Below are 23,714 nucleotides of genomic sequence, written 5' to 3' on the forward strand. Positions count from 1 at the left end.
ATTCCCCAAAGGCCTGGCAGAGTTCCGGGGTGTGACGGTGATGACAGGGCCAAAGAACAGCTCCCAAAGCAGGAGGGCCAGCCATGCAGGGCACCCCAGGTGTTGTCAGCAAGGGAAGCTGCTCACATCAGCTCAGCCTGGGCACCTGCTCTGCAGGAAGTCGAGGGGACTTTGCTGGAAATCTGCCTTTAATCTTGGCTTCCTGTTTTCTGCCCTGGGGGACGCCCAGACGGGACTGAGTTTCAAACTATTTCACACCAGCTTCTCTAAACTGTCATCTCAAAGCAAAGAGGCTGGGGGAGGGGAGGAGCTAGGGTGGCTGAGAAGAGGCCCTTCCCTTCCCAGGAGACCCTGAGAGCAGAGTGCAGCCCACCCATGAAGGTGTTTAAGCTCCGGACCTCTGGCCATCAATGACCAACCTAACTTTGCATCGAGCTAGCCCAGTTGGATCTTATCAAAATGCAGCCCAAAGTTCTGAGCTCCATTCCCTACATCCGGGGTCTCCAGCATCTCCTCTTTTCTCCTTTCCGTCACGCCAGGGACAGGTAGCCCAGCCTGGGAAAGCTAGTGCTTGTGCCTACCTGGCTGGGACGGGGCTCCTCATCAATTCCTCCCAAATCCTAATGATTTGGAGGAATCATTATTCCTGCTCTAATGATTTCCTTTCCTAAAGTCCATTGCATGGGGAAGCTTTGGAGGTCCTCAGACCTGAAGCCCAGGCCTGGGAGTGGACTCGGAGAAAGTTTTTTCCTGTTCTGAGCCTTGGTGTGTAAAAGGTGGCTCCAAATCCTGGCCTGACATCTCCATGTCTCACAGGTGTCTTCAACTCAGTTTGTCCAAAATCCAGCTCCTGAGCGTTACTCCCAGCCTGCCCCTCCCCCAGGCCCTCCCACCTCAGGAAACAGTACCAGTTTCCTCGATTGCTCCAGCCACACCTGAGGACCAGGCCTGCTTTCTCCTGTGGCCTCACTCCCCACAAACAGCCCTTCATCAAGAGCTGTCACATGGCTCTCCTTTGTCCATCAGAGCTCACTCCTGTCACCACTGGCAGGACCATGCAAAGCATCGTCCTGGTCTCCTGTCCTTCACTCAATCATGTCACTCCTCTGCTTAAAATCCTTCAACAGCTCCCCATTGCTCATGTAACAAAACCCAAACTCATGTAACAAAAGCCTTGGTCCACAGTGCCCTCCAGGACCTGGCCCCTTCCTCACACTGCTCTCCCCCGCTTGCTGATCTTGTCCCTCAAGCTGCTGAGCCACCTGTACCTGACTCCTGGTCTGCTGTCCTCCATCAGGCACTCATCACCTTCATACCACAGTGTCTAATTGCCCTGTTTATTGATTTATCCTCTTGGACAAGACCCCTGCTTACTCTTTGCTCACTCCTTCATCTCCAGCATCCAGAACAATGCCTAGCACTTAGTAGGTGCTCAATAAGTATTTGTTGAATGAGTGAATGAATGAATAAATGAATGAAGAAGGTTGGAAGTTACTTGGCTCTTCCACTAGAGGAGAGTTCTGTGGGGGCAGGGCCCTTTATTGATTTGTCCCCTGTGCCTATGGTTCAGGGAAGTTAAAAAATTTATTTCACTCTGCTGTGAAGAGGTGGAGTCAGGATTCAAATGCAAGTCTGTTTGACTCCAAAGTTCACACTCTGGGCCACATACACCCAGGGAAAATGTCAAATGTACTTGGGGTTAAGGGAAGATGGGTAGGTAACAAAACTGGGCCAGGGATTAGAGCCTTTTCCCCACGTCCCCACAGCCCTTTCCCATTTTGCAAGCTGACTCAGCCAGGGTAGGGGAGATGTCAACTTCTCCCTTCGGAAGGCTTTGCAGAGCTGCTGAAATGCTTCCCTTTAGGCTAAGAGGTGGCCCCATCCGGTCCCACTTTATCATTCCATCTTGACCTCATCGGAAAGAAAGGGAAACCAACTGAGCTAAGCACCCCCTCCGCCCTCCCCCAAAGCCGTTATCTTGCTGAATCTGTACCATCTCTCATAAGAGAGATGTATTTTGAGCTTGATCTTACAGAAGAGGAAACTGAGCTCCGAGACCTTAAGTAACTAACCCAAGGTCACACAGCTAGTAAATGGCCCCGCTGAGATTTAAGATTTGAACCTTAAATTCGTGCTTTTTTCCACCACAGTATCTCTGAAACTTACTGGATAGCTCCTCAAAGGCTAGGGGTGTGACTACCACTCCCCTCCTTAAAGGGCTGGAGCCTTAGTGGCAAGCTGGCCAGGGGTGCATTGGGTCAGAAGGTCACCTGTGGTTTGGGTGAAGGCACACCCAACTCCTGCTCCTGGTATGTAAGGCTCTTCGCAATCTGCTGCCACAGTCTCCCCAGCTCACTCTCCCACAGAGCCCTTTACTGTCCACCTCACTCCCTCAGCCCCTCGCTTATTGTGAATTTCAAGACTTTGTCAGTACACCTCATTTCCCTACCGGAGAACGTCCCTCCTCTGTGCCCACACAATCCTGACTCTTCCTTCACGGCCCAGTCCCTAGGAAACGCCTCCACATGTCCTATCTGCACCGGAGTCTCTGGTCTCTCCCCGTCACCGACCCCACTCTCTAACCCCCCACCCACACCCACTGTCTGCTCCTGTAGCTCAAAGTAGATCTCCTCCCTGCTCCTTGTTAATAATGATATATAACAACACACGAGACTTGACTGAAGGCTGACCATGTGCCAGCCCCTGCTCACTAAGCACTTTAAATGTATTAACTCATTTCCTGTCCTACAAAACCTTAAGAAGTTGGTGCTATTATTTCCCCCATTTTATCAAATGGGGAAACTAAAGCCCAGAGAGGTTATTAACTTTCCCAAAGTCACGTAGCTGTTGACAACATCCCCATTGCCTCCAGGCTGAAAACAAAGTCTAAGAAAGTCCCACAAGGCTCTTTGGATCTCTCTAGTCCCTGGTCTTCCGGGGACGTCATCTCCTCCCACTCTCCTGGACCTACACTGTCATACTGCGCTATTTCCAGGTTCCAGAGCCATCAAGCTCTCTCATCTCTCCCTGCCGCGGTCCATGCTGTTCCCCCTGCCTAGGGTCCCAGCTCCATGAAATCTCCCCATTCGTCTCCCCCTTTTCCGCTTCCTGTGGACCTTGTACACCATTATCAGTTATTTCTTTGAGCTTGTCTGTTGGCCGGTCAGTAGTGCCGAGAACACCTTGACAGTAATGTAGTGGTCCTACTAGTAGACTCCGGAACCGGGCCCGTCTCATCGTCAGCGCCATTAATCGTCTGAGAATAAATGAATGAATGAATGCTTCCTGCTGCGAGTGAGGCCCACTCTTCACAAACAGATTCAAGGAGAAGGGCCCAGGCCCGGCCTCAATCGCTTCTACAGCAGGGGAGCTGCGCCCCGGGAAGGCTGCTGGTGGCTCCAAGGCGGGCTGGTCGGCCCACGGCGCGGGACCTTCGGGAGCCTCCATCGCAGGCCTGCAGGTGGGGGCAGGGCGTGGGCGCGGACACACCCCCCGTAGTGCCCCCGGCGCCCGGCAGGGGGCGCCGCCTCCGCCGGCCCACGCCCCACTGGCCCACGCCCCGCCGCACGCCTGGCAGGCCCCCTCGCGCAGGCGCGCTGCCGCGGGCGGAGGATCCGGGCGGCGCTTCCTCTCGCCAGGCCTGTGAGCTTCCTCCCAGCAGAGCCCCGGGCGAGCTGAGCTTGGCCGCCGCCGCCGAGCCCGCCGCCGCCCTCCCGTTCCCGCCCCACCCCGCACCCTGTCGGGGGTCCTGCCGGGGTGGGGTCCGAGTGGGGCGACCCTCCGGCCTCGCCGCCGTCGGGACCGTCCCGCCAGCCAGCGGTCCCTCCCGCCCCAGCCAGCCTGTGGCCGCCGGAGCCTCCGGGGCGTGGAGCGCGGGGAGCCCCCCGCGTCCTGGGCGGCCCCCGGCAGCCGGCGCGACGTTCCAAAATCAAACCTTGGTGGCGGCGTTCGGAAACGGAACTCTGCCGGGGCCGCGCCGGCTACATTGTTTCCTCCCCGATTCCCTCTCGCCCTCCTTCCCCCGCCTTTCTTCCCTCCCCGACCCTGGCCGCGCGGCTGCCCCCTGCGTCCGTCTGGCCGTCCCTCCTTACCCTCTCTCCGCACTCCTACCTCTTTGTACCGCATCCTCCGGGGACCCCTGCGCCCCTCCCCTCTCCCCTGGCGGCATGGACCGTCCCGCAGGCCGCTAATGCTGCCCAAAGCGAGGTGGCCCGGACCGCAGTGCCCTGAAAGGTGAGTGCGTTTGAGTATTTCCCGAGGGAGGAGGGTGGCGGTCTCACGTCCCGCTTCTGTTACTGCTGTTGCAGCTGCCGTCGCGTCCACTCCCATCCCCCACCTCCCTTACCCCCTCCTTCCCGGTTTCGAATTCTCCCGGGAGTCACTGTCAGCCCGACTGGGAGGGGAGCACAGGAGGGAAGTATTGCCCTATGAGCCCCCACAGACTTCGCTCAGGCCAGCCGAGTCTGTCCCCCTGTTTCCCCCGTGTGGGGTCTGGCTGTAGCCGGGAGGGAAGGGGTCAGCCTGGGCCAGAGCCCTGGAGAATGGGCAGTTTGCCATTCCCTACCCAGGGCCTCCCTGCAGGTTCCCTGGTCTGCCTGGTTATGACCCCTCCCTCGCTTCCCAACAGAGGCCCTGCCTGCTCTAGGAATCCCAGGGCCCAGAGATTGAGCTTGTCACCCTCTGCCTCACAGAAAACCAGGCTTAAGCCAAGGAACCTCTGACCTTTGGGTGGGGAAACTTGGCAGGGCCACTGTCCTGGGTAGAGGTGACACTGGGCATTAGGACCATGCCCCCACCGCCTGGCAGCCTGGTCAGCCCATTCTCCCAGGCTCCTCAGGGCCCAGGCCAGGTGTCAGGAAGGGGCGTGTCCAGCCACCAGATCCTTGGAACTTAACTAGGGGTTCCTTTCCTCTCCCCTCCTAGTAGACCAGGGAACTGAGGCTCAAAGGGGGAAGTTGCTCCCCCAGGCTTCTGGCAGAGCTATGCTGTCTATCCATCCATCCCCCGCTCTACAGAGCTGGACTGCTGTAGGTAGAGGGCAGCCAGGCAGGCACCTTCACTGACCAGGGACACAGGCCCCCATCCTGGCCCAAGGGACCCTGTGGGGTGAGCATGTGCTCCCCTACAGAGGGCTGTAGAGGAGGCAGAGGACTTCCGGCCCCAGCTCTGCCTGCGTATGGGCTCAGGCATCTGCACTGCCCCTGGGGTTACCCCCGGTGCCTGAGGCTGGGTCCCACTGGTGAGGATGTGGGGACACCTGTCTGGTGTGGCCCTGGCACTGAGCTGAGACAGCCTGGTATTCAGTCGTGACCCTGCCCTCCCACACCTTTGGCCCAGATGGCATAGGAACAGCCAAATTCAGAGCGTGAATGGGATCCACATGGGGAAGGTGAGAACCCTGTTTCCACAGGGAACGCCCCACAGCCTTGGCATAGGAGCATTTTCAGGGGATACCCAGGGGCCTGTTCCCAGCTCCCCACACCATGGGGATCTCAGCGTCTTTCTTGATGGGACCCCAGGGTGAAGGCAGCAGGAGGGAGATTGGGAGTGTGGCAGAATCCTCTTGTTCCTGGAAGGGTGGGAGTTTCCCTGGAGGACACCGAGCCATGTCTGGGGCCCTGCTCAGGCTCTGCCCTTGATTAGAAGTTTTTTCCCAAGTCTCCCTGACATGCACAGTGGAGAGGACCCAGATGAGGTCGGCCTGTGAGGCTCCCCTCACCCAGCCCTAACTTCCTTTCCAGCCTGGGGTTGGGGCTGAGGCCTGACATGGTTGAGCTGTACCCGGGTGGCTGGGGTCCCGCGGCCTTTGTAGACCGGGGTCTGGCTGCAGGCTGGCACATGTGCAGGGATGTGTTTTCCTACCTGGCGAGCTAGGTGCCTTCCTCCCTCTCAGAAGTGACTGCTTTTCTTTTTGTTGGATCGGGGGCAAGGAAGGACCAGAAAACAGTCCCCAGCACCACTGCAGGGGACACTGGGCCCCAAGACGGTGAGACACTACAGAGCATACAGGCGGGGGTTGAGGCCCAGGAGCCACGGTTAGCTGCCCCAGCAAGCCGCCAGGTGGCCTGAGTGGGCAGGGCAGCCTGGGCCCAGTTCTGGCCTCCATCTTTTGAGGAATTTCAAAGCCTTGACACATAATCTCCAAAGAGCAGAGGTATTTGGTACGGAAAAGAGAAGGTAGGGAGAGACCCTCACGTGTCTGAGGGGCTTTGCCATGGTAGAAGCTGTCCCAGACACCAGGGCCAGAGCTGGGGGCAGGCGGGGCCCAGGGAAGTGAGTCTGCGCTCATTGCGAGAAAATTATGTATGTATTAGTTTCTTAATTTAGAAAGTAACAAAGCACTACAGGAAATGTAGAAAACAAAACAAAAATCACCCACTGTTTCTTCCCTGGCACAGTGACTAGCATTTTGGAGTTCCCTGCCAGTCTTTCCTGGGTTTTTATTCCTTCGTCGCTATTGTCATTTCAGTGTACATGCCATGACTTTTTTCATTTAATACTGTGTCTGTGGGCATTTTCTCATGCTGCTACATGGTCTGTGTAACTTTGCCTCCGGAAAGGTGTAGAATTTTCCAAATAGCTGCCACAGCAACCCTACCCAGACCCTCTTACTAAGCGTATGCACTGTTGTTTCCTGACTGTTGTTGGGGTGGTGGTTGCTACAGGCCCCCATAGTGACCAGGAGTATCGGAGAGAGCAGGCAACTTGACAACCATCCAACCTGGTTTCCAGGCCCAGCCATGCCACTTAGGCCCGGGAGGAGGGACCTTGGACAGGTCACCGTTTGAGACAGGGTTCCTTTATGTACACACCGGGGACAGTGTCCCTGCTCCAGAGGGAAATGTGCGGGCAGTGTGAACACTCCAAGGTGCTAGAAAGTGCCTGGCACAGCCCCTGGCCGTCACAGGCACTTTGTCGGGGCGGGGGAGGGGGCATTGTTGATGGAGTGCCCACCACAGTCTGTGGAGAAGACGCTGGGCCAGAGGTGGCTGGTGGCTCACCAGCCAAGGGCTGCTCTGTGGCCCGGGGCCCTTTTAAAACCCTCTGGCCCTGAGGCTCTGGACTGCTCTGGCTAGTGCCCGTCCCGCCTTCCTGCCTGCCCCCTTCCTGTCACCCTGTGATTGGCCGGCCCAGATCACGGCCTGGCCCTGAGAAGATGGGTTACTGGTCGGTTTCTGGGACCTGACCCTACCCTTCCTTCTCTTCTCCCGGCATCCGAGCTGAGTGAACAAGGCCTCTGCTCTGAGAGCCCAGCTGCCTCCCGTCCCCCAGCTTTGGCTACTTCCTCGGCAGGCCCCTCATTTCCCCAGTGGACATAGAGGCCTACTTTCCCTGGGAAAACTGAGACTTGGGCAGGGAACCCAGGCATTCTGACCCTCAGCCAGCCTCGTCTCCGCACCCTTTCCCAGGGCCCGGGGCAGGGAGGAAGCTGGGGCAGGCAGGGATTTTAGGGCTCCCCCGGCTGGGAGTTGAAGAGGACCTAGGTGGCCAACAGATCCCTGGGGAAGTCTTGTGTGTCAGCGTCCTCCTCCTTGGAAGGTGTTCCCCATCTAACCTGAGTGTGCATTCCCGTGACATTGCATGCTTTCTCTTGTTCTGCTTATCTGGAGACCAGAGAACTGGGAGTGCCCTCCTGGGACCACCCCCTTGGACGGGAGGAGGAAACCAGTCTCAGCATGGCACCCCTGAGCCTGGGAGACCATCGCCCCAGATGACCCTAGGATGGACCAGGACTACCCCAGGCAGAGGGTCCTCCCCTAGGTGGCCCATTCAGTGCCTGACCTCGGACTCTGGCTGCCAGACCTCTGCCTGTGGAGTACCTCCCTCCTCCCTGGCCTGGTGCAGGGGAAGTGGGTATTACAGCTGCCCTCCTGTCCCACAGCTTGGGCTGGGATGAGGTCACAGGGTGGGGTCCTCTCCAAGATGCTGGCCTGGCTGGGGTGAGCCCTTTGGATGTTTCTCAGTGCCTCCCCTCCTTGGTTGGGGACAGGATGGGTGGAGGAGCAGGCCAGCCCCCCCACACTAGGCAGGGAGCACTACCTCTCTTTCTCCTCTCCTCTGGGTCCCTTCATCCAAGGGCTGGAAATAGAATCTGCTAAGTAATGATTAAAGTCAAATTTAGACCTAAAAATAAAGAGCTGGTAAAGGAAGAGTTAGTGTGCTCCCTGCGTGGCTGAGGGGAGAAGCTAGTAAGGCGGGACTAGCTTCGGGGGGCCAAGCCCCTTCTTCCCAGGAGAGGCCAAAGCCCACTGGGGTATTGGGAGTGCTTCACCAATTGTGGGGTCTCTTAGCGAGCAAGATGCAGCCTGCACCAATCGGGCAGGTTGGCTGGACCAGGGAGAGAATCCTACTTTTCGCATGGGGAAACTGAGGCCCAGAAGGACGAAGTGGTCTATCCAGTGACTGTCTGAGAGCTCTCTTTGGTAGGCCCCCAGGGACCTGAGGGCCCCATGCCGCCCATCTCACCCTTTCTGCCTGCTCAGTTTCTCTTCCTGGTTTTGAGGTACTGTGATGAGAGCAGCTTCTCATCACACACTCTCTGTGTACGCCTCGGTGGGGCTGGGCCTCCAACCGCAGCTTCCCTCCGCCTCCCCCGCCCCCACCCCTTCCGTGGTCTGGGCCCAAGTTGCAGGAGCAAGTAGGAGAGAGGCTGCTGGGTGCTCCCCTCTGCCTGTCCTGCTCTCTGCACAGGTGGAAGCTTTGTGGGTGGGTGAGAACCTGGTGTCATCTGACGCCTGCCCACCCTGGCTGCTGCTTCTCAGCCCTGCCCAGCACCTGGTCCTCACCCAGACCCGGGCATCTGTGGCCTGTGTTGTCCACGCTGCAGTGAGACTGGAGGGGAGAATGAAGAAGGAACCCTGTGAGCTCCCAGTAGGGAGCTGGCTAGTAGGGGAGATCAGACTCAGGAGTCAGTTAGGGCAGGCCTTTGGTTCCCACTTCCTGGCAGGGCTGGTGGGAGCGCAGATCGCAGAAGCTGGGGATCTGCGTAGGCTGGAGCAGCCAAGAGGGCTTCCTGGAGGGGAAGGGCCATGAAAATCAAGAAGCATTTGCAGAAGAAGCAGGGTGCAGGCAGAGGTCGTTGCTTGAAGCTTCTCCCCTCTCTAGGGCTGCGGCTTCTCTGTGTGAGACCAGGTATGGCAGACAGGAGTGGGCAAAGATGTAGCTAACCTGTGTTTCCCAAAGCAGGAGGGCCACGCTCTGGGAAGACCTCCCCTATCTGTCCTTTTTCTTTTCTTTTTTTTTTTATAAACTTTTATTCATTTAAGTGTGTTTTTCCGGGACCCATCAGCTCCAAGTCAAGTAGTTGTTTCAACCTAGTTGCAGGAGGCGCAGCCCACTGGCCCATGTGGGGATCGAACCGGCTACCTTGTTGTTCAGAGCTCGCGCTCTAACCAGCTGAGCCGACCGGCCGCCCCCTATCTGTCCATTTTCACGATGTCATCTGTCCTGCCCAAGGGAAGGTTGGGGGTTTTTCTCCTGACCAAGTTCAGACAGTTCTGAGCTCAACTTCCGGTTTTACCCCTTGGAAGCTGGGTGACCCTGCTCAGAGCTGGTTCCTCATCTGTCAAACAGATCAGCAGGGAAACCTCACAGGGTTTTTGGAGGATAGAGTAACTGAGGCAGGATGGCTCAGTAGGCTCTCATTCTGTGCTTTCCTTTTTGTAGCCCGTCCTTCTGGGAGAGGTGTTGCTATCCTCCTCCTCCCTCACATGGCAGCAAAGCTGGATGTCCTGTGTTGGGCCCCCATTGCTTTCCCTTCCGAGCTCTGTGTTCTGGGGGTCCCATTCTGAGATGGGGAGACCAGGAATCTGGGACCAAAGTTCTAGATAGCCCATGGGCCTCTGGGCCTCAGTCTCCCCACCTGTAACCTGACTAAGAGACGTTGGGTGAGGGACAAGGAGCTGCACGATTTGTAAGGGCTTGTTGGAGGTCAGTGCGGAGAGACTGTAAGTAAATGTAGGCAAATGAAGATGCAAACACCACAGCCGGTGCTCAGGGACAGGCTTGGGGGGTGCTGAGGAGGCCCCAGTCCCCACTGCCCAGTGATGTAGGTAATTAGGCTCCTGAGCGGTAATTAGAAACTTTTCTGGGCCAGGAGTGTGAGCCTCCAGTCGCAGGGGGCTCCCACAGGGGAGGAGATTCCCACTGGCGGCCTCTCACTCCAGCCTCCACCCCTCCCACACCGCTACACAGAATTTCCAGTGCCACCGAGCCACTGGGGTCAGGAAAAAAAGCCAGTGAGTTGCTGTAATTTCATTTTAACATTTTTCAGCCATTAAACTCGGCCCTCCCCTTAGGGCAGGGGTGCTGAAGGCTGAGGACGGGCCAAGGCAGAGGAAGGGGCCAGGCAACACACCCTGGAGCCAAATTGGGGCCGTCCTTCCAGTACTCCCCTGACCCCCCCAAGAAATGTAGGCATCTCCGAGGGTCTCGTGCCCAGTTCTACAGCTGCGCGACCCTGAGATATCTGCGCAGTGGTGAGAGCTCTGGGACCACCTGCCGAGGTCAGTGGGGACCCTCCACCCCCATGGCCTGGTGTGTGGCCAGGGCGTCTAGTGCCTGCAGCTTGGGTGTCCTTTGCAGAACCAGAGGTGGGGCTGATTTTAGTGCTGTCGAACCAGCCCGACTGCTGACAGCGCCTCGCCCTTCTCAGGTGCACTGCCCTTTCGGAGGGGGCTGCCCAAATTGGAGACTCAGTTCTGCTTGTACCTGTCCTGTGACCTGTGGGAAACCTCCCTCGGCTTCTGAGCCTCCTGGACCCTCACCCTGAGCCTTCCTCAGCCTTAATTAACTCCCTGTGTGCCAGTTTGAAATCCTCCGCCTGGCCTGATCTAGCACGGCCCCTCCCAGTGCTCCCAGCCCCCCGCCCCTTCTTCCTGGAAGCCCTCCCTGTTGCCCGTGTCTCCTGTCTGTTGAGGTACTGAGCACACCTGGCCATGACTGACCATCTGGTAGCCAGGAGGACAGGAGCAGGTCTGCATTTTGTTGAGGCATCGAGTGGAGTTCTTGGGGCCCCAAGGACAGGACCCCCTGAGCCTTTTCCTCCTCCTGCCCATCCCTGCCCACAAAACATGGGGCTGGGTGCCAAGGGAGGCTCCTGGAACACTGGTGTAAAGAATGAGAAGGTAAGGTGGACCTCTCGCCTCTAGTGGCTGCCCGTGCTCCGCCCCCCAGACTCCAGCTGGGTCCTGTGGCAGAACCAGAGTCTCTGGGGGCCATGGCCCTGCACTCCCCCAGGTCTCTTGTGCACTTCCCCTTTCAGTGGGTATTTTTAGCCGGGTGTAAACAGTTACTGAAGGCTCCCACGCCCCATTAGGCAGTCGTTTTGGTGAGAGGTCAGGGCAGGAGCCCTTTGACCTACCCTGGTCCTCAGTGTGTGCTTGGCTGTGGGGGTCTAAACCAGGGCAGGAGTTTCTGGGCTTTCCCCCACCCCGCTCCACCCTGCCAGCCTAGGCTCCCAAGAAAGGCCTGCCTGAGGCTGTGGCCACTGACCTCAGTGCTTGGGCACAATGCCCAGCCTGTTCCCAGGCCCCCGGCACAAGGACTGCTGGGAGCAGGCTTTGCGACAGAAAGTTAGAGTGAAGCATTGACTTCACAAAGTTCCAAAGTTCCCTCTCCCCTAGCCCTGTGGGGGTGGGGTGACAGCTGCTGTCCTTTGGGGTTAAATATAGTCCCATTGGTTATGGGACCTCAATGTGGTGCAGTCAGCCTAGCTTCCCCCTTTTGTTTGTTGGTTCATTCATTCATTCAGCACTCATTTACTGAGCAGCCACTCTGGGCCCAGCCCATGTGGGGACATGCACCAGCCCCCAGCTCGTCCCCTGCACGGCTCCCAGGCCAGGACCAACTCGGTTCTTGCTGGGTGGAGCCTGGGCATGTGTGAGGCGGTGACGGCCAGGACAGCCAGCACAGCTGGGGACCCACGGAAAACTGGTAGAAGTGGCTTTCCAAAAGTTACGGATTGTCAGTCTTTTTTTTAGGGGAGATGCATGGATTAAAAAAAAAAAAAAGTCAAAAAGGGCAAAATACACAGTGAAAAGGAAATTTCCCTTGCATTTGATACACCCCCTTCCCATCCCAGAGACAAACTCTGTCATCAGTTTCCTCTGTCTTTCAAAGATAATCTGTGCATATCTGAATTTGCAGATGAATTGTATATCCCCTTGAAAAACACAGTATGGGGTATACCATATACCTTGCTCTTTCTTACGGCTTTTGGAGTGTTTCAAACCTACCAAAAGGTGAAATAATAGTATAATGAATACCCACATACCCTTTACCCAGATTCGCCAGTTCTTAACATTTTGCCCCATTTGCTTTACCTGTTCTTTTGGATACATAGACCTATGTGTATATGTGTTGTTTTGCTGATTTGTTTGAGTGTTAGTTGCAGACATTATAGCTTTCACTCTCAAGTAGTTTAGCATGGTCGTTTCCATAATCGCAGTACCAGGGTCACACTTAATATTATCTAACATTCCCATTTTCCCAGTTGTCCCCGAATGATTTTTATAGGTATTTTTTGCCTCTGAAGCAGAATCCGATTCAGAATCACTCATTGAATCTTATTGTCTTGTTTCTCTCTTTTCCAGCTTTATTGAGATATAATTGACATAACACGGTGTAAGTTTAAAGTGTGCAATGTAATGATTTGATGCGCATACATGTTGCAGGACAATTACCACAACAAGGTTAGCACATTCTTCACCTGGCGTAATTATCATGTTGTCGTGGTGGGCGTTCCTTTGGTGTCTTATTTAATCTAGAATATGCCGCAGCCTTTGTTTGTTTTGTCATTTATGACATTGGCTTTAAGAGTCCAGGCCAGTCGTTCGGGCCGTGATTGCATCTTCCTGATGGGAGTCAGGTGAAACAGCTCGGCAGAGCCCCACAGTGGAAGCTGCGTGCGCCTCGGTGCGTTGACCGGCGCAGGCAGCAGGCAGTGTTGCTTCTCTCATTGTTGGTGATGCTTCATGTAAGCATTTGGTTAACGAGGTGTCTGCCAGGCCTCCCTATTGTGAAGGTGCCTTTCCTCTTTCTGGTTCATCGGTGGGGTGGTCCAGCAGCTTCTCCTTCGATGACTTGGGCCTGCTTTTGCCATTTCTCCTTACTCTGTCATGAAGCTAGAGCTGTTTTGTCCCCGTCACGTCTGGAGTCTGCTGCTCTCTTTTAGGGGCAGTTGCTCATTTATTTACTTGGTCCCTTATTAACGGGCATGAAGATTGTCTCCCTGGCTCTTGCTACTACAAACAATGCTGCAGGGACTGTCCCATCACATTTTTTTTAGACACACGTGCAGCAGAAGCATTGCTTCCGTTGTGCCCTGAAGGCTGACTGGAAGTTCCCTGGGTAGAGCAAGGGGAGGGAGTGGGAAGGAAATACCAAGGCTGATGTGAGAACAGCAGGTGGGAAACAGGTGTAGCTGAGCTGCTGGAGCACCAGCAAGTCTCAGAAAGGTCAAGTGACTTTCCCAAGGTTACACAGCAAAATTGGTGGCAGAGCGAGGAATAGGACTCAGAGCCCCTGACTTCCAGGACAGTGTTCCTGCTGCCTCCACAAAGTGGCCTGAAGCCAGGTTCGCATAACCCGGGAAGGGTCCCCGTGCCTGACCCAGGACAGCTGCTCTGGCTCTTAGTCCCTGACCTGGAGGGGGTGGCCCAGCTGGACCCTCAGGGCCTTAAGGAGCCATCCCAAACTGGGAGGTTGCTGAGCCCTCCTGGGCTACGCCAGGGAGGAGCCATCAGAGTCCAGAGCTCCTGCAGGCAGGGATTCTGTGTCAAGGCAGGCCTTGTTCCTGGTACTGAGAGGCGGCAATCCAGCCCTCAGACTAGCCCTGGAGCTGCAGAGTTACCACCAACCCATTGTGCAGATGGGGATACTGGGTCCCCAGGCCGGAGCCAGCAGAGCAAAGAGGAGAGATTAGCTCTTCCCTCTTCTCTCCAGATCTTGTCATCCAAGCCCAACCCCTGCAGGAAGCCCGTCCTGACCACTGCCGCCTGGGCTTGCCCCTCCCCTCAGCACTGCTTGCTTCTCTCTGCTCCAGTGCGCATGCTCTCCTAGGCAGTGTGGTGCTGGCATGGTGTGGGCAGAAGAGGCAGGGAGGCACGGGGCGGGGGACTGGCCTGAGAGCTCAGCTGTCCGTGGGCAAGGATTCTCACTTGAGGTGTGAGCTCAGGCAAGGCCACCTTGCCTCCTGGCCTTGCTCGGGGTCCCCATCTGTAAAATGGGGATAACAGTTGCCTCTCTCTCAGTTGTTAGAGGACTTGATGAGCCATAACATGCCAAAGACAAGGCCTGGCACAGAGTAAGTGCCCAGAAAACAGGGCCTGTTATTATTCTTATTATCATCAAGTCAGTGGGGAGGCGGCGGCAGCTGCTGCAGGCCGGGGAAAGGAGTGTTTGCAAACTGACAGCTGGGAGAGTGACTAATGGTGCCACAGCCTCCACGCCCTCCTGCAGTGGCTTCGAGTTATGGGGGGAAGAGGAGGTGTGAGGATACGGAGAGCCAGCAGAACCTCTATTCAGAAGGGCCTGAAGACTGGGGGCCCCAATTCAAGGTCTGGGCTGTCACCCCTAACTAGCTATGTGGTTTCAGGCAAATCATTCAACCTTGTGAGCCTCAGTTTCTGCTTCCATAAAATGGGGGTAAGGAGCTTACAGCTTGCACAGCATGTGGACCACAGGAGCCCAGGGGGTGGTTGCTGTGCTCCAGGTGGCTCGTCGTGCATGTATGTGATGGTTGGGGGGGCAAGGCTCATCCCCCTTGGGCCTCAGCCTCCCTGTCAGATGGCAGAGATTGACCGGCTGGCTTTTGGGGAAGGGAGGAGGGACAGTGGGTGAGGTTTATGCCAGGCCCTGTGCCAGGTACTTGCGGGCCTCATTCCACTCCCTCCACAGCCTGCTTGCAGGGGATCCCTGTCCCCACCTTTCAGGGTAAGGGATCTGCGGCTCAGAAGGGTTGAGTCATTCACCCTAGTTGCATACTCAACAGAGCCAGGTCTGCCTGACTCTAGAACCGGGAGTGTGGCCTGGAAGCGGTGCTGCTTCTCCCGGGTCTGTTCTCTGGCTCCTTCTTGTTTCCAAGACCACATGCTCTGCTGCTGAGACCCCCCCAGGCCCCTGGCGCTCAGAAGCAAACCCTGGTCCCTCAGATTGGCATTTGAAGCCCCTATGCCAGGCCCACTCCGAGCAGTACCCACAGCAGACTGGTGGCTGCTCAGATGGTCAGGGTCTGTCTCCCAGCTTCCCACACCAGGGCTGCCAGCTAGGCCAGCTTCGCACGGCTATACCTGTCTCTCCCCCAGCACCTTTGCTCAGGCTGTCACACTAACCTGGGGTGCCCTCTGCAGCCCACTCTGCCTTTCTACGTCCTCCGGTCTCAGGGCTCAGCCCGAGCACCCCCTCCTGCAGGCAGCCCTCGTAAGCTCTGCAGCCCTTGCTCACCTCACACCCCAGCCACTTCCACTCAGAGGCCTTCCCCCACTACCTGGCCTGGGGTAGGTCATGTTTGTGACCATGGGGAGTCACTGACCTGGTCTAAGCCTCAGTTTCCTCCTCTGTAAAAGAGAACAGTAGCCCCAGCCCCTGCTTCCTCAGACAGGTACAAGCACGTGTGTGCCGATGGGTTGGCTCGGGTGGCTCTCTAGAGGAGTCAACCTTTTGAAGAAAGCATACGCACCAAAAAGTACATTGATCAACAAGGTACAGCTCTGTGAACAACAGTGACCCTCCCCCACGGGACCAGACCATCGCATAACCAGCCCCCTGAGCCCCGCCACGTCCCTTCCAGTCACTGCCCCTCCCAAGAGCAGTCGCCATCCTGCACCGTGGATTTGGCCCGATTTTGAACTTGATATGAATGGAACTACATGGCATGTGCTTGTCTGTGTCTGGCTTCTTGGGTGACACGTTTGCACGTTCATCCTTGTGGTGTCATACCTGTAGCGTACTTGATGTTTGCTGCAGTCACAGTTCCGGTTCCGTGGGCATCGCACACTTTATCCATCGGACTCTTGGTGGGCATCTGGGCTGTTCCCAGTTTGAGCTTTGTAACAAATCGTGCTGCAGTGGACACCTGCCCTGTTCTCCCTTGGGTGTGCACACAGTTGTGGGGTCACCAGGCCATGGGGTCGGTGTACCTTGGCTTTAGAGATACTGCCTGGGCAAGTTTTCATAGGCGAAGGGGCCCGCAGAGGACAGGTGGCTTTCCCGAGTCACACAGCACCTTCCCCAGGTTCACAGAACTGCCCTGGGCCCCCTTCCCCCACAGACCAGTTAGCTGGCATCGGGGCTGGGGGAGGGTGGGGCAGGTGGCACTGGTGGTTCCCAGCGCCCAAACCTTCTTGGCCTGTTAGCCACTCTGTCGGGCAGTAAGGCCCCCTCTGTCCTCAGTGGTCCTCGGCCCTCATGCTCCAGCCCCCTCCCCGCTTCAGGGCCGTCAGCCTGCTAAGACTGGGCAGGACGACCCTGGCCCCCAGTCCTAGCCCTGGGCGCCGGCGGCACCGGGACATATTGCTGTGGGGAAGGACTGAGGTCTCAGTGACTTGGGACGGGGAGCCATCTCCTCACATCCCTCCCTCCTCAATCTTCCTTTTCTTCCCACAGCTCCCATGGTACCAAGTGACAGCGCAGCCTTCCTGTGACACGGGACGCCAGGTCTTCTGAGAAGATGTCGGCAATACAGGTACCACGGGGGCAGGGTCTAGGCCAGTGAGCGTCCCTGCCACCCCCGTGGGGGTGCTGAGCAGAAGAGAGAATGAGGGTTCAGATCGATTCGTTCCCAGCCCTCTATCCCAGCCCTGGCTTTCAACAAAGTAGAATTCCAGGGTGCACTCAGACACAGGACCCTCGAGATGGGAGCAGCGGGGGAATCTCAGCTGGAGGGGGTCCAGAGTTCTTGTGGGGGGGGTGCCAGTCAAGTTCTGTAGCCTCGGAGGTGTGGGCAGGTGGGTGGAGAGGCCCGGCTGCACCCGCCCACTGTCTGCTGCCCTGCAGGCCGCCTGGCCGTCCGGTACAGAATGTATTGCCAAGTACAACTTCCTTGGCACAGCCGAACAGGACCTTCCTTTCTGCAAGGGAGACGTGCTCACCATTGTGGCTGTCACCAAGGTAACGCCCCCCACACCACCCACCTGGCCCCCCACCTCTGGGTCCTGGTTCCCCTGCAGGGAAGCACGGGCCTGAGAGCGTGTCTGAGCTGCCCTCTCCCCAGGACCCCAACTGGTACAAAGCCAAGAATAAGGTGGGCCGTGAGGGCATCATCCCAGCCAACTACGTCCAGAAGCGGGAGGGCGTGAAGGCCGGCACCAAACTCAGCCTCATGCCGTGCGTATCACTGAGGAACTTCCTCTTCCAGTCGGGGAAGGAGGGAGGACACGGAGGCCCGGTTCCCCCAGAAGAGAGGCAGGAAAGCAGGGAGGCCCGAGGAAAGAGCTGGGATGTCCTGAGGGCTTCTTGCCATGAGGGGAAGGGCGTGGCTGCTGGACCTCGGGCGTGGATGGGGCTAGGACTGAAGAGGGAAGGGTGGCCCCAGGGGGAGGGCCTCCCGAAAGTGGAGCCTGGCAGACGCATGCAGTGGGGCTGCTGGGGGCACCAGGCTCTGTAGCCTTGGGCCGCTGTGACCCCTGGCCCGATGTCCCCCAGCTGGTTCCATGGCAAGATCACGCGGGAGCAGGCGGAGCGGCTCCTGTGCCCGCCGGAGACGGGCCTGTTCCTGGTGCGGGAGAGCACCAACTACCCCGGCGACTACACGCTGTGCGTGAGCTGCGACGGGAAGGTGGAGCACTACCGCATCATGTACCACGCCAGCAAGCTCAGCATCGACGAGGAGGTGTACTTCGAGAACCTCATGCAGCTGGTGGAGGTGCGCGGGGCCTGCCGCTCCGGCTGGGAGACGGGGAGCCCTCGTCCTCCAGGGGGGCCTGCTATGTGCCGGGGTGGTCTCTGGCCCCACAGTGCCCTCACAGAGAGGGGGGCACTACCTACTTCAGGAAAGGAAGGATCAGAGCCATTAAGGCACCTCACCTGAGGCCACGCAGCTATAAATTTAGGTGCCAGGACTTGAATTTGAGTCTGTCTTATCTGAGAACTAGCTTCCCTCAAGCCACTCACAGAATTGCATGCCCAAGTGTGTGTATATAAGCATGTCCTCGTGAGCTGCACCTTGATGGCCAGGGTCCCCGGATGCCTGCTCCCGCATGGACATACTTCATGTCCCTGCAGCTCTTGAGGCCAGCTCTGTAGGCCTGGCCAGGCCACACCTGGCATCCAGTAGCCCCAGGCAGCCTCCCACGTGCCTTCCACACCCACTCTCAGCTCCCTCCCCCTGCAGCCCAGCTTGGCCTCTGGCAGGGGGTGGTCCTGGGCACCGCTGGTGTCTGGCCTGAGTCAGGGCTTTCCCTCTGCCTGGGAATGCTGGTAGCAACAATGGCGAGTCTGTCCAGCACCTAGGTGTGGGGTGCCGTGGGCAGTGGGCCAGGTGTGTGAGGCTCTGACCTCCCTAACCCCAGCCCTGCCAGAAATAGGGATCACCCCCACCCAAGGAACTCAGGGCTGGGTGGGAAGAGCCTCTGCCACCCTCTGGTGGTCAGACCTAGGCAGTGCGTGTGAGCAGCTGGTGAGCCTGCCCTGTCCCCTGCAGCACTACACCTCGGATGCAGATGGCCTCTGCACTCGGCTCATCAAGCCGAAGGTCATGGAGGGCACAGTGGCAGCCCAGGATGAGTTCTTCCGCAGTGAGTGGCACCCCATCCCCAGTCTTCACTTGCCTGCCTGCCTCCTGCTACCCAGGCTTCTTGGCATTGCCCCATACCAGAGGCTCTGGAGACCTCCAAGGGTCTGCACACATGACAGGCCAGTCGGCCGAGGTCAGCCCTGCTGTGACTCTGCTCCAGCCTCAGCGCCCCTCACTGCACCCTTCCCGTCCCCCAGGTGGCTGGGCACTGAATATGAAGGACCTGAAGCTGCTGCAGACTATTGGGAAAGGGGAGTTTGGAGGTGAGCAGAGGGGCTGGGAGCCCTTCGAGGGTCCCAGGAACTGTGGGGAGTCCGGGAACAACCCCCAACTCTTCCTTTCCAGATGTGATGCTGGGCGACTACCGAGGGAACAAAGTCGCTGTCAAGTGCATTAAGAACGACGCCACTGCCCAGGCCTTCCTGGCGGAAGCATCGGTCATGACGTGAGTTGGGCAGGGCTGGGTGGGGAGGTCCCCTGGTGCAGGGAGGGGATGAAGAGCCTGGGCAGCCTCTGACCATCCCGTCCTGCCCCAGGCAACTTCGGCATAGCAACCTGGTACAGCTATTGGGCGTGATTGTGGAGGAGAAGGGCGGGCTCTACATCGTAACCGAGTACATGGCCAAGGTGTGTGCCTGCCCCGTGACCCATGCCCTCTGCTGGAGTAAAACACGACTGCCCCAGGCCCCCCACCACGCCCTTGGACCCTGCTCTCAGCCCCCTCCCTCCAACTGATGTTTGAAGTCTCCAGGGCTCAGCTTTTGTCCTCGCTCATCACTTATTCACTATGACCGTGGACAAGTTGTGTCGCCTCTAAGCCTCAGTTTCTTCATCTGTGAAATGGAGATACTAACAAAGTTTACCTTGGAGATTGATGAGAATTAAGAGATAATGGCTGAGCACGGTGTCCAGCATGAGACTCTGATATTCGTGCCAGCTCCTCCCGTGCTCTGCCCCTTTCCTCACACCTCCCAGGGTGTCACCCTTTCCCCAGCCCCAGGCCCGCTGCTCCTGAGGGCTGGAGGGTAAGTCTGACCTGTGGGCCGGTGGGTCTGTCTCCTGCCCCAGGGGAGCCTGGTGGACTATCTGCGGTCACGGGGTCGGTCGGTGCTGGGCGGAGACTGTCTCCTCAAGTTCTCACTGTGAGTGAAGCAGCCCCTGGGGGAGGGGCCCACCCTGCTATGGGAACCCCGTCTGAGGGGATATGTGCCTGGCTCCCCCCCCAGAGACGTCTGCGAGGCGATGGAATATCTGGAGGGCAACAACTTTGTCCACCGGGACCTGGCTGCCCGCAACGTGCTGGTGTCTGAGGACAATGTGGCCAAGGTCAGCGACTTCGGCCTCACCAAGGAGGCTTCCAGCACCCAGGACACGGGCAAGCTGCCTGTCAAGTGGACAGCACCCGAGGCCCTGAGAGAGAAGGTGGGTGGGCCTCCCCCGGCCTGCGCAGTGGTGGACAGGGGTCCCAGGTCACCTCACCCCCAAATGCCCAGGATCTGACACTGCTTTGCCCATCCACCTGGCAGAAATTCTCCACCAAGTCTGACGTGTGGAGTTTCGGAATCCTCCTCTGGGAAATCTACTCCTTTGGGCGAGTGCCTTATCCAAGAATTGTGAGTGTGGCTGCTGGGGCGTGGCTGGGGATGAGGGAGGGGTTGGCAGGGTATGGGGGCCTCCTGGGCCTGGGTCTGAGGCAGAGCTGAAGGGGACCCCGGAAGACGGATGCTGAGTAGGGGTCCGCTCCAGGGATTGGGCCCTGCACAGACTCATACCCCGCCTGCTCGCAGCCCCTGAAGGATGTCGTCCCTCGGGTGGAGAAGGGCTACAAGATGGATGCCCCCGACGGCTGCCCGCCTGCAGTCTACGAGGTCATGAAGAACTGCTGGCAGCTGGACGCCGCCGCGCGGCCCTCCTTCCTGCAGCTCCGCGAGCAGCTTGAGCACATCAAAAGCCATGAGCTGCACCTGTGACGGCAGGCCTTGCCCAGGCCCCGGGCCTGTGGGGACTGAACCTGGACAGACTGGCCCTCATGCCCCACTTGCTGGGCCCAAGCCTGACTGAGCCCAGTGGGCCTCTTTCCTGTGTCCCAGTCTGCTCCCCTCTGGCCCCCAGGGACTCTGCCTAGGCCTGGCACCTTCTCTCATGGACCCCCCTGTGGGGCGTGGGGAGCCCCTCCGCGGAGGGAAGAGGCCGAGGAGCGGGAGGCAGGCGCCCCACCACGGCCAGGTTTCTCCTGGCCTCCCATCTCTCACCTTCCTAGAGTTTTATTCCTTTCCTTTTTTTGAGATTTTTTTCTGTGTGTTTATTTTTTATTGTTTTTCAAGATAAGGAGAAAGAAAGTACCCAGCAAATGGGCATTTTACAAGAAGTACGAATCTTATTTTTCCTGTCCTGCCCTGGAGGGTTGGGGAGACCAGGCCCCTCTCCAGGGACCATGGCCCAGCCTTGTTCCCCATTCCGTGTTCCGTGTCGCCTCGGTCGCCCCGTGTTTGCGCTTGACCATGTTGCACTGTTTGCATGCGCCCGAGGCGGACGTGTCAGGGGCTTGGAGCTCGTGTGCTGCCGCCTGCCTTCCAGATGGAATCGTAATAAACCACTCCATAGGACACCGCTGCCCGGCCTCGGCGCTTACTCCGCCGAGCCTGCCTGTCCCCCGCCCCCATCCCTGTGCCATCCTGTCCATCCCCTGTCTCTGTGAGTGGGCCTGCGCTTGCCCTGTGAGTGGAGTGGGTGGGGAGCACGGCCGGGAGAGGTGGCCGCCGCTTTGTGTCAGCTGCACGAGCGAGTGTCCTGTGTCTGCCGTGGGGGGTTCTCACCACCTGCCGTCCCCCACTGCCCTGCTGCAGCCCAGGCTTGGCCCTGGGACCATGTGGGCTCTGGGGCCCCATCCACAGGGTACTGCCTGGGGGCGCCGCTGCCTCTCCTGCTGTGTTGTTCCAGCCATCCGTACAAGGAGGGGAGGAAACCCGGCCTGACAGGATGGAGATGGGGGTCCCCCTGGTAGTAGGCAACATAAGGATCTCATGCCTCAGAGAGGATGTGGACCCGGGAGGGAGAGGAGGAGGAGGCTCTGAGCTGCTGCTGCTCACGGTTCACGGGCGATGGGCAACGTAGGAACTACCCCAGCCCCACCTCCACCACACGCCCAGCCCTGTGCCTGAGGGCGTAAGCGGAGGAGGCTCTAGGAGGGCACAGATGGGGAATGAGGACCAGCCGTGGCATTGTCTCCCGCTCAGGTTCCCCAGGGCAGTGCTCAGTGCAGCTGGGGGTTCCCTTGTCCAGTTGGGACTCTGTCCCCTCCTGCCCTAGCCCGCAGGGCCTGAACCCCAGGGCTGAAATCCTGGCTTTGCAGTGTGCCTGGAGCGTGCACTGCGGCCCAGCGCCATCTCCCACTCCACCCCACCCCCAGCCCAGTGCGGCAGCCTCCTTACCTCCCCCAATCTGTCCTCTGCACACTGCCAGGTGCGTTTTTCTAAAATTAGGCCATGCGTTCAACAACAAAATATTTGAATACCTGAAGTATGCTAGGAGTGGTGTTCAATAGTGAGCAATGGACCCTGTGGAGATCACAGGAAGACAATCACAGACAGTTAATTACAAACTGATAAGTGCTATGGAAGAAACATGCCATGGGAATCAGATCTTTATAGATCAGGGAGGGCTTCCAGGAAGAGGCAGCATGTAAGCTGAGATTGGCAGGAGAGGGGGTGGGGGGTTAGGTAGCAGCATTCCTGGAACAGATGCTGAGATTGGAGGCAGGCAGCTTGTTCCAGGGTCTCCCAAGAAGACGGGGAGCGAGCAATAGGTTCTGAGCAGGAGGGTGACATGTCAGATAATGTATTTTTGAAATGATCGCCCTAGCTGCTGGTGGAGAAAGTCTGAAGGAAGCACAGTGAGGACTGATCCATGGGACAGGATGATGGGAGTGGACAGACTCCAGAGGGAGGTAAGATTTGGTAATAAGTCAGGACAAGGTGAAGGAGAGAGGAGCCATAGCAACGCCTGACTCCAGCAGGATGGATGTGGGAGAGCAGGGAACCAGGAGACGTGTTGAGGAAACAAGTTCTGTGCAGGGCATGATGAGTTTTGAGTGTGCCTTTGAACCTACCAAGAGGTGTTAAATTGCTGGACCCCAGAGGCTGGAGAGGGAAGTGGGAGTTACCAGCATCTGGCTTGAACCTGAAGCGTGCAAGGAGGAGGTCACTTTGGGAGGACATGCATAAGAGAAGGGGGCCCAAGACCGAGCCTGGGGGCACCCTCAACACTCAAAGGTCAAGAGGAGGCTGACCTGAGGAGGCCAGGTGTGGAAGGCCAGGTGTGGAAGAGACAGGAGAGTCCCTGTCACGGGCCGAGGGAAGAGTCCAAGACGAGCCCGCAGGTCCCCGTGTCCCAGAAGACACGCGAAGGAGGCCGAGTGCCCATCAGTGCTGGCCATGAGGAGGTCACTGGTGACGTCAGCAGGACCTGGGTTTGGTGGGGACAGATTCTAGATGATAATGGAGGGCCATGCAGGAAGTTCCACACTGAGAAATTTAGCTGTAACGGAGAGGACGACAGGGAGAGAATTAAGAGGGCAGAAGCTTGAGCAAATTTGACTGCCTAAGGGAAGGACTGAGAGGGAGGCAGAAAATAGGGGAGCAGAGGGCAGGGGAGTGATAGAAGGTGGAGCCTTCCTTAGAGTAAGGGGGTGAGCTGGAATGGGTCTGCGATGGGAGAGGGACTGTCCTGGAGAGTCAGACAGCGGTGCCTGGTGAATGTCCAGAGTTGGCGGAGGCCGCAGTGGCTGGGAGCTCTGACTTGACTGTCGCTGACCCAGCGGTCTGGTCTTCACTAAAGGCCGCAGCCTGGGCTCTTACTAGCTGGTCCGTGCCGGCTCGGTTCAGAGACAGGCAACGGTCTGGTGGCCATGGGCCATGGAGGGGCCAGGTAGGCACCATAACGGAACTGGAGCAGGTGCGACAATCTGGAACAAGGACCAGGG

The 23,714-nt window shown here is 57.9% G+C and overlaps 1 protein-coding gene across 3 annotated transcripts; it reads left to right on the top strand.

Annotated features, from left to right (window-relative positions):
- Positions 1-3,205: 3,205 nt before the first annotated feature.
- CSK (C-terminal Src kinase) lies at positions 3,206-21,359 on the top strand. Of its 3 annotated transcripts, none has more exons than XM_033109128.1 (13): positions 3,206-3,460; positions 16,606-16,684; positions 16,996-17,109; positions 17,213-17,325; positions 17,644-17,863; positions 18,641-18,734; positions 18,931-18,996; positions 19,079-19,178; positions 19,270-19,360; positions 19,802-19,875; positions 19,960-20,155; positions 20,260-20,346; positions 20,521-21,359. In XM_033109128.1, exons 2-13 carry the CDS (start codon positions 16,670-16,672, stop codon positions 20,701-20,703), a joined length of 1,353 nt encoding a protein of 450 aa, XP_032965019.1. In that variant the 5' UTR covers positions 3,206-3,460; positions 16,606-16,669; the 3' UTR covers positions 20,704-21,359. The 3 variants fall into 3 exon arrangements, with proteins under 3 accessions (XP_032965019.1, XP_032965018.1, XP_032965020.1); XM_033109127.1 differs by lacking the exon at positions 3,206-3,460 and adding an exon at positions 3,676-4,233; XM_033109129.1 differs by lacking the exon at positions 3,206-3,460 and adding an exon at positions 5,366-5,389.
- Positions 21,360-23,714: the final 2,355 nt, after the last annotated feature.

Source organism: Rhinolophus ferrumequinum, chromosome 6 (genome assembly GCF_004115265.2).
Source record: "Rhinolophus ferrumequinum isolate MPI-CBG mRhiFer1 chromosome 6, mRhiFer1_v1.p, whole genome shotgun sequence".
NCBI classification, from domain to species: Eukaryota; Metazoa; Chordata; class Mammalia; order Chiroptera; family Rhinolophidae; genus Rhinolophus; species Rhinolophus ferrumequinum.